Source organism: Gobio gobio (assembly GCF_949357685.1).
Source record: "Gobio gobio genome assembly, chromosome: 4".
Lineage (NCBI taxonomy): Eukaryota > Metazoa > Chordata > Actinopteri > Cypriniformes > Gobionidae > Gobio > Gobio gobio.
In genome coordinates, this window is record NC_137100.1 from 39,508,807 (window position 1) to 39,519,281 (window position 10,475).

The window sequence follows — 10,475 nt, forward strand, 5'->3', positions numbered from 1 at the left end:
ATAGTGACACAATAGAGGCACATAAGCAAATTGTCACAGAACCAACACTATTCATGGTGTACCATGCAAGTTTTATTTGGAATGCTAAGAATATGATTTTTGTCGCTTTGTTTAATATTGAATGATCACTACAAATTACAATGTGTATATTGACAGCGTTAGCGCTATCAAACTTTGGACCCGCCCACAGCGGAAGTAGTTTTACAAAAGAAACTGCTAACCGGAGGAGGAGCTCTGCTCGCAGGTTCATTGGCTCAGAGTAAGGAAGACGCTTGAAAAATAAATATGTGACGTCTTTAACAGCTGGGGAAAGTAAAGCAACAAGGTTTGGAGCGAAACCGAATGTTTTGTGCATTACTTTTTAGATTTGCAGCATGAAGTCGACATTTACCACATTATCGTTTGTTTCTTGAATCTCTAAATCCTAAGGACACTACTGTCAGTGTCATGTGACTGAATTATTGTCTGCACGACATTTAAAGGTTGACAGTTCAGTTGTTCGAGATGTGCCATTATTCTAATCTGTTACTATCTGTTACTGATTTATGGCTTTATCTGAAAACCTGCTCTTAGAAAACTGGCATGTGGAGAAGAGCGGCGGTGAATGGAGCTTCGTTGTCAAACAGACTAATAATCGCAGGTTTTCAATATAAGGTAGGAGACATTTCACAGTCAATCGGTATTCCTGATCATGTTGTGGTTGAGTGGCGTCATTTGCAATCGTTGTGTCTTATTACATGCTTTTCTGCTTTATTACGCAGGGCATAATGTCTCGTAAGTTGCACGCGAGAAGGATTGAAGGAATTGACAAAAACATATGGTAATTAAGTTTCATGGCCTATAAATAAGTGAAAGTATAATGGGTAGTCTGTTGCCATTTAGTGCTTAACATTCGGCTTATTACACGGCATTTACCAAACAAGGAAATACTATAGGTATACGTAAATATTGAGTTATTTTAGTTGTAGATTCCGCTAAAAAAAGAATCCATTATATCATAGGAAAAAATATGTCAAGCAACATATTTATATTATAATATAGTATTTATATAAAAGGTTTATTGCTTACCATGAATTTTCAAAGTACTGTCCTTCATTTCTATAGACGATAGTCGCATTAACAGTTTTGAGTCACAAGATGGCGCTAATTTGCCATTTTTGTATTACAGAGAGCTGTGTAATTATCTGATAACAGTAATGATAGATCTTACCTTACCTTTGTGCATCCTACGGAAGTAAAGGTAATACATTTTGATGTTTAAAATTGCATGTTATTCCTTTTGTTTATTTCATTGGTAGGGTGGAGTTCACTCAGCTGGCTGCCGAATATAAGGCTGTGAACCTGGGTCAAGGGTTCCCTGATTTCCCCCCTCCTAGTTTCATTCAGGAAGCCTTCTGCAAAGCACTAAATGGAGGTTTCCCCATGCACCAGTACACACGTGCTTTTGTAAGATATTAGAAGTACAATCAGCTTTGCTCGCTTTTCAGCTTTCAATTAACAATTTGTTTATAAAGTAATTAAACAACCACTGCATAATATAATGACTATTTTAGTAAGGCTTTTCTAAAGAATCTAACAACATGCGGTCATACAGGGCCACCCAAATCTTGTGAAGATCCTGGCCAAGTTCTTCAGTAGGATTGTTGGCCGGGAAATAGATCCAATGGAGGATATCTTGGTTTCTGTTGGAGCATATCAAGCACTTTTCTGCACCTTCCAGGCTCTTATTGATGAGGGTGATGAGGTAAAGTCATCGTTTATAGGCAATATTCATTTTCGTAAAATTAGACTGTCAGTATTAGTCTGCGATTCTTTGTTAGTAGAGAATAAAAAAGTCTGTGTCTGGTTCCTTATGTTCAATATGAGATGTCAGAATGCCCCTTTTTTTCCTTTTCATGAGCAGGTGATTATTGTGGAGCCATTCTTTGACTGTTATCAGCCAATGGTAATGATGGCGGGAGGAACAGCTGTATATGTGCCCCTTAAACCAGTATGTTTATGTATCACGTGACAAGATCTGTCAACTTGATCTGAGATTAAAATGTTTCTTTTAAATAATACTTGCTGTGTATTGACAGAGGGAAGGCTGTGGTCCTGCTCTATCCAGTGCTGACTGGGTGTTGTCTCCTGAAGAGTTGGCGAGTAAATTTAGTCCTCGTACCAAAGCCATTGTCATTAACACTCCTAATAACCCTCTTGGCAAGGTGAGTCAGTCACCAACAAACATAAGACAATTTTACCCATTCTTATACTTTATCCAATATACAAGTGCCTTGTAAAAAGCTATTAAAAAGACCATTTAGATTTGTTGCATCATTACATTATTTTTATGACAATTAAGCACATTTAAACCCTGTTGCCAAATGGTCAGTAGTCTATTCATTGTCATCACTGTAATGAGAAAAATATAATAATATATAACTTAAATTATATTGCATTGTTTTGTATTTGTTTATGCAATTACAGCACAATACACTATTTTAAAACAACTGGCAAGGTATACATTTATAAAGTACAATTGTAAGTATGCATCACTGTGGTGGAATGTGTTTTAATGAATACATTTTATGTGGATTTAACCAAAAACATCTGTGTCTGGACAGGCAGGTATTACAGTAAGAATTGTTTTTCACATTACATAAGATTTATATTTATATAATTTATATACACTCTACTATTCATAAGTTTGAGGTGAGTTCGATTTTTTTGTTTTTAAAAGAAGTATATTATGCTCAACAAGGCTGCATTTATTTGATCAAAAATACAGTTATTGTGAAATATTATTGCAATTTAAAATAAATGTTTTCTATTTGAACTTATATTTCAAAGCTAATTTTCAGCATCATTAATCCAGTCTTCAGTGTCACATGATCCTTCAGAAATGATTATAATGTGCTGATTTGCTGCTCAAGAAACATTTCTTATTATTGTTGATGTTGAAAACAGAGGGTCATGCGGGTAACCCTGGTCTTTTGTGAATAGGTTGACATCCCACGTGGCCTATAGTGTGGCGTGTTGACTGAGATAAAATGGAACGGAGAGTTAGGCAAAAAACCCAGGGTTTGGTTATGGGTTGTGTGGTGTGTTGATTGAGATGAAATAGAACAGTTGTTCTGCTTAATATTTTGATACACATCGTTATATGTTTTTTTCATGATTCTTTGATGAATAGAAAGTTAAACGAACAGAATTTATTTAAAATAGAAATCTGTCGTGATGTCTTTACTGTCACTTTTGTTACTGAGTAAAAGTATTAAAGGGATAGTTCACCCAAAAATGAAAATGCTGTCATCACTTACTCACCCTCAAGCTGCTCCAAACTTGAATGAATTTATTTCTTCTGTTGAACACAAAAAAAGATATTTGGAAGAATGTTGGTAATCTAACTGACCCCAATATGGTAGCGTCATTTATATAAATATTTAAATTTGGATCATTCAGAGCTGGAACTGAAACTGAGTTGAAAAGGTTTTTTAAGGTTAGTGGGTTAGAGTTTTACCACAGATACATATGCCTATATGTACAGCCTAACCCTAACTGTGGTTTCCTGCAGGTCTATCAGCAGGAGGAACTTCAGGTGATTGCTGACTTATGCATTAAACATGATGTCATTTGCATCAGCGACGAGGTGTACGAGTGGCTCACGTATGATGGAACAAAACATGTGAAGATCGGTAAGAGCAGAACTGTGCGAGTAATATATCACAGTTTTGTGGACTTTCATAGTAAAAGAACGTTGTTGTTTTGACAGCCAGCCTGCCAGGTATGTGGGAACGCACTGTCACCATTGGGAGTGCTGGCAAGACTTTCAGTGCCACAGGGTGGAAGGTGAGATGGTCAAATTCAACAGGGTTTTTTGCACTATTAAATGCCTTTGTTTGACATTGTTCATTACTTTATTATTTTAATGTAGGTGGGTTGGGCAATGGGATCAGGGCATATCCTGAAGCACTTAAAAACCGTCCATCAGAACTCAGTGTATCACTGTGCCACAGCTGCCCAGGTAAAACAAGGCTCCTTTATTTTAAAGATAAAGTTCAGTGGGGGGGTTCAGTGGGCTGACATTGTCAATTATTGTTCTTAAGGAAGCCGTAGCAGTAGGTTTTCAGAGGGAATATGATGTTTTTGGAACAGAGGACAGCTATTTCCACCAGTTACCCCTCCTTCTTCATGAAAAGCGACTGAGGCTGGCAGATTGTCTGAAGAGCGTTGGCCTAAAACCTATTCTGCCCCAGGGAGGATACTTCATGATTGTTGATATCTCACATCTTAGTAAGTAACAGAAAAGGTGTAGAACAAAGTATTAAAGCAGGAACTCAGATTTCTTTATGGATTATAGAACTAACATTTTCACATCGGAGAATCCCCGATCTATCAGCCCAAGAGGAATTCTCTTTTTGAGATTGTTAATTTGATAGTAGTGTTCTCAGATTTGAGTTCATACAAAATAATAAACGTATATTGTTCCATGTCTTTTCCAGCCATTTGTGGATATTCAATAATCGTTTTTTACAGTTGGAACTCGCAAAGAGCAGTTTCTAGCTAGTAAAATACTGTAGCACTGACTGTAAACTAGGTAATATACAATATTCATAATTAAAAATAAATATCCATTATAGAATAATTCTATAATTTAAATTTTATACAGAATTTAAATGGCTTTTTAAGATTTGATACATTTCCAGGCCTGGAAAGTAAAAATTCCTGATATTTCCAGGTTTTCAATGATTAGTGAATGTTTTGACATGACTATTCAAAAATAAAGTGATCTTAATATTGCTTTTGATTTTAAATTTTTTTTTTTTTTAAGATATCGACCTTACTGACCCTAGTACTAAAGACGAACCCTATGACTACAGATTTGTGAAATGGCTTATAAAAGAGAAGGTACTCACAGACATGAGTATTTACTGTTAAAATAAAATCTTTAATAATCTATATAGCAAAATATGTTGCTTAATTTTTAATGCGAGTTCCTTACTTCTGGATAGGGACTGGCAACTATCCCTGTGTCTGCGTTCTACAGTCCGGAACACAGAGAAGAATTCCAGAAATACATCAGATTCTGCTTCGTTAAGGTATTTTTAACAAAAAAATGAAACATGAAATTATTTGAAAAATTCTTTTTTTTTTTTTAATCAACTCTTTAATACCTTAACAAAGTTTACATGTTAACTTTATATAGGTGAATCGTACATTAATGCAGGAAATGTGATTGCCATTGTGATCTGTAGTTGACCTTGTTAAAATGCTGTTTATATTATTATAATTTTTTTTTACATTAATAGGAGGACTCAACCCTGCAAGCAGCAGAGGACATCCTGAGGCAGTGGAGTGAAAGCAAATGAAAATTCAAAATCCTGATAGTATAGGCATTCAAGCAATGTGAAAAGCAAGTGAATGCTTTTTTTTGTAAAGACAGAGCAAAGCTAAAATGAGACTAGTAGCAGTTGGGAATATTAAATTATTTATTTATCGGACCACAAAGGAAGAAATTTTGGGGGGAAAAGCTCACGCTCGTACATAAATAGCAGCAAATATTGTGACCAGAATCAAGCTTTTTTTTTTAAAAAAAGACGCAAAAGTATCATAAAATGGTCTGATTTTTTGGACCTTGTGTCATATGTGTCGTATATACCAAGTATTCTGGGGGGTATATGATGAGGTTTAGTAAAAAAACATAACCGAAATGTATTATTTAAGAAAAATCCTGACCTCTGCCTTTCTGTGTGTGGTGCTCGTGAGACACTAATCGCGCCACAGTTCACTCCAACTCACCCAGAAAAAGCACAGCGGCGCTATAGAGTCTCGTGAATGCGCTTTCTGTGATACTTTTACATCTTTTTTAAAGGGTTAGTTCCTCCCAAAATTAAAATTCTGTCATGAATTACTCACCCTTATGTCATTCCAAACCCGCAAGACCTTCCTTCATCTTCGGAAAACAAATCAAGATATTTTTGATAAAATCCGAGAGCTCTCTGACCCCTTCATAGACTGCAACGTAATTGCAACTTTCAAGGCCCAGAAAGGTAGTAAAGACATTGATAAAATAGTCCATGTGACTAATACTAATACTTAATGTTATGAAGTGACGAGCATACTTTTTTTGTGCAAAAACAAACAAAAATAACGACTTTATTCAACAATCTCATCTCTACCATGCCAGTCTCCTACGCGATTCACGCAAGCACCACAACGCATGCATGGGATCATGGGATCGTGATCGGCCAATAGTGAGCTGGTGTTTTGCCATAAAACCCGGAAGCGCTGTACTTTGTGAATAGCCCAGCAAAGTGAATAGCGTAAGAGAGTGACAGGGAAGAGAAGAGTTGTTGAATAAGGTAGTTATTTTTGTTTGTTTTTTGCCCACAAAATGTATTCCTGTCACTTCATAAATTTAAGGTTGAACCACTGTGGTCACATGGACTATTTTAACAATGCCTTTACTAACTTTCTGGGTCTTGAAAGTTGCAATTACTTTTCAGTCTATGGAGGAGTCAGAGAGCTCTCGGATTTCATCAAAAATATTTTAATTTGTGCTCTGAAGAAATCTCATATGGTTTGGAATGACATGAGGGTGAGTAATTAATGACAGAATTTTAATGTTTGGGTTAACTGCACCCTTGATTATATAAATCTTGATAATGATTGCTATTCACTACCATTATATGGATGAGCTTGAGTGGGACATTTTAAAAAAATTCTCCTTTTGTTTTCCGAAAAATAAAGTATGGCACACAGCATTTGAACAACACCAGGGTGAATAAATGATGATTTAATTTTCATTTTATGGTGAACTATCCCTTTAGACTGTAGCAGATGGTGATAGTTGCATCACTAAACAGAGAGGTGAAAAGCTTGCATGGCAAATTGGGTTAAAAAAAATTAAACAACATTTTTCACCCTGCATTACAATTCTTATTTCTGTCTACTTTTTCTGTTTTATTTTGTGTTATGTCCTTGAATGTTCAATTGAGAATCATTGCTGCCATGATCATAAATCTCATAATTTTGGCCACAAAAGTATATTAGTGGATGGAATCTTTAGTTGGTTAAGCATTTTTGTCCTTTTATTGTTTGTCATCATATTGGCATATATTTACCGTTTGGATTACACTTTAAACTGCACCATTGCCTGTTATTACTGTCTGGTTCCACTCCGAATTACAAATGACACCTTAATAAATTTCTCTTAATGTTAAACTGTTTTATCAGCTGACTCAATGTAAGTATTATGTTCAGCCATTTTTCTCATAAAATGTTCCAAACTACCTCATGCATCTGCATGTAAAACCTTGTTTTTTTTTTTTTTTTTTTTTTTTTTTTTAAGAGAGAGAGAGAGCGAGATGATCTAGGTACTGTCCCCATTTACATAAATATGTAGTTTTACAAATTTCTGCTGGAGAACGCAATAAAGTGACATTGTCGCACTCTGGTTGACACATTAGCCTATTGATTGCAGTGTAATTGTAATTAAACTAATTTGAACATACTCAGTGGTAAATTGTCTTTTTTGTAGCACACTGACTGCTACCATAGCAGACAACCTTAGTTGTAGCTGCAAAAATCCTCAGTATTGCCAAATACATTTTAACCTCAGAGTTCCAAGCCGAGTTCGATTGACGTCAGAGTTTGGGCCGTTTGGATGATGTGAACGCGGTCTTCCGAACTCGGGTGCGCACCTGCGAACCGCTACTTGATTCAATCAAGTTATTTGAGTTTTATTTCATTCTACATTAAATATTTGAGTACATGTGTGGAACCACTGTCCATAATTGAGTTGAGCCTGAAAATAAAATAACAGATGTGTAAAAAAACACAAGAGTTTCATTATACATATTGCACAATGGGTAGAATCTTAAAGAACGTCACTGGTCGGACTCTCAGAGCCAGACTTTGCATGTTATCCCTGTGTTGCATGGTGTGCAACTCAGGAACTCTCGCGGAGTTCTGGTGTGAATTGGCTCTAGGTGTGTGACGCTGGAATAGACTCCATCATGCATGTGGATGGATATTACACATGAGAAAACTCTATACTGTGTATCTTTTTTATTCACAACAATGCTGCAAAATTAAATGTGCAATGTTCCAAAAACTCAAGAAGCCAGACTCACTCTAACCTCAGAGGAAAGAGAAGTCGGTTTCTTGAATATTGTCATATGAGCAGAAATTGAAACAAAAACACGTAAATACACTATAGGCCTACTGATGGCACCAAATGTTGCAATGAGTAGAAGTAAGCAAAAAATTATGTTTTATTAACAAAGTTCGGGAGGAGCACGTTTAGATAATTGACACGAGTGGAGAGCACTCAGCCAATCAATATATTCAGAAGTCTTACCTCTGTTTGTTGACAGTTTATCAGCATCCCTCCACCACCCCTTCTCCACACTTCTAGTTTCTAACCACTTACATACATGGGCGGAGTACACTGGGTTCGGGCCAAATTACGAGCTCGGAGCTCTCCCCCCGGACAGCACGCCAAATACGCATTTAAACTTTAGTCCATCTAAATTATATGTAGGCCCAGAGGTTAAATTGGGCCGGAGCGCACCGGAGCGCAGCTCCGCCTCCTCAGGTCCACAACACACCCTGCTGGAGCTCAGCTCCGTCTCCTTCAGCACAAAATATTGTTATTAGACTTTAATTATTGTTCGTCTCCTGGCAAATACAGGCTACATGGAATTATCAGACGTCATAATGCATTAATCGCTGCGTTCTCTGGTTCAGTACCGCGCCCACAGCCATCAGGTAAAACAGTCACAATTCTAACAGTGAGTTACCATGGAAATCCGCGAACAGCTAGAGCAGCGGTCGGGAACCTCTCTCACACTTTACCAACATATCTAACATTTACTAACATGATCAATAAAAATATTAGACACACGCATCAACAGAGATCCGTTCTCTGCAGAAAAAAGCAGCCCTTGAACAAAAACAATTCCCTTGTTGTACAGCCTTCCGAAGTTAATGACAAGTTTATCATAATAATATTCAAGTTGTGTGTTCAGTGCTGTTCGCGAGTGTCATGAAAAAATAAATAATAAAAGCATGATAAGTCACGAAAGACAACTGAATTACTGACAGGATGCTGTGCGCGCGCTTCGAGCGCAACACGGACAATCATACTAGCTTTTGTCTTCGGTTACGCGCCTAAACGACCAAATAAACACAGAAATATATCAAAAGTATTCGAGTATTCACATAAACATAGTAGATGTAAGCACTGTGGGCGTTCACACACACGAAGAGGATTTATACTCATCAGTTGGTCAACCTCACAGTGAGAGCCCTGCACAATTAATTCCATATTGCAACTTATTTATTGTTTGCTGCATAATTGTTTGTTTTTAGTTATGGACCTAATAATTACTACTGTTGACATTTTATTGGGAAAAAAAAGCTTTTTAATAATAATTGTATATAATTTTTGACTGTGGCTCTTTTGGAAAAATGCATTTACCAAAAATGAAAAAAAAAAAAAAATGCCTCTTTGGACAAAAAAAGTTCCCAACCCTTTTCAGGGACACAGACGAAAATTAAAAGACTACAGTCAAAGCTCATCTTTAGGGGGGTATTGTCAAATAATCTACTGCCCACTGACATGGTTTTGAAAGCTATTTATTATTAATTTTTTGGCCTTCAAACTTATTAAAAATGCACATAATGTAGATCAGAGAAATCAAATTTTTCTCAGGGGACCATTCCCCCGAACCCCTGTAACTACCTAAAATTTGGGACCTCACTGATTTTAAAAACCCTGCTTATGGCTCTAAGTGAACTGTAAAGTATTTATCTTTGTTTGAATAACTACTCAACCCTACCTTACACAGTAATACTGGAAAAAGAGCCCCTTTGGTGTAAAAACACATTAAGTATTTTTCCGGCGCGATTTTGAATGACCATTCACCATAAATAAGGGCTCCCCCTCCCTACAAAAGCCAATTTAACCACTGTGTAGGCCCAAGTGTGAACTTGTGAATAGGCAATAGTTGTCAAACTTTCCATTTTCCGCAAAGATCAAGGAACAAGACATTCACAGCTGTCACTTTCCATTTAAACCAATCAATGAAGAAAGAGATAGAATCAATGATTGAAAATATCTCAAAGTATTTTTTATGGCATGTGTGTCTGTGCCAAAAACATTTAGTTTTTTCACAGAGATAGTTCAGCCAAAAGCCTAACACAAATAAAAAGTAAAACATATTTTCTCACATAAGCTACTCCAAGACATTTAACTCCACCCAATGTTCCTTGACATTGCAACACACACACACACACACACACACACACACACACACACACACACACACACACACACACACACACACACACACACACACACACACACACACACACACACACACACACACACACACACACACACACACACAGTATGTAAACGTTTCTCTTTGTGAGCTTTGGTTAGAGGTGGCTGAAATAAAACTTTACGCATAATTGCCAGCCTGCATGGA

The 10,475-nt window shown here is 36.6% G+C and overlaps 1 protein-coding gene across 2 annotated transcripts; it reads left to right on the plus strand.

Annotated features, from left to right (window-relative positions):
- The first annotated feature begins 215 nt into the window (after positions 1-215).
- On the plus strand, positions 216-7,490 carry kyat1 (kynurenine aminotransferase 1). 2 transcript variants are annotated; one of them, XM_079815206.1, is made up of 15 exons: positions 270-325; positions 430-482; positions 574-654; positions 762-820; positions 1,299-1,446; positions 1,595-1,744; positions 1,904-1,990; positions 2,079-2,204; positions 3,554-3,674; positions 3,752-3,828; positions 3,914-4,003; positions 4,086-4,272; positions 4,811-4,887; positions 4,992-5,078; positions 5,289-7,486. In XM_079815206.1, exons 3-15 carry the CDS (start codon positions 583-585, stop codon positions 5,346-5,348), a joined length of 1,341 nt encoding a protein of 446 aa, XP_079671332.1. In that variant the 5' UTR covers positions 270-325; positions 430-482; positions 574-582; the 3' UTR covers positions 5,349-7,486. The 2 variants fall into 2 exon arrangements, with proteins under 2 accessions (XP_079671331.1, XP_079671332.1); XM_079815205.1 differs by lacking the exon at positions 430-482 and having other exon boundaries at positions 216-325; positions 5,289-7,490.
- Positions 7,491-10,475: the final 2,985 nt, after the last annotated feature.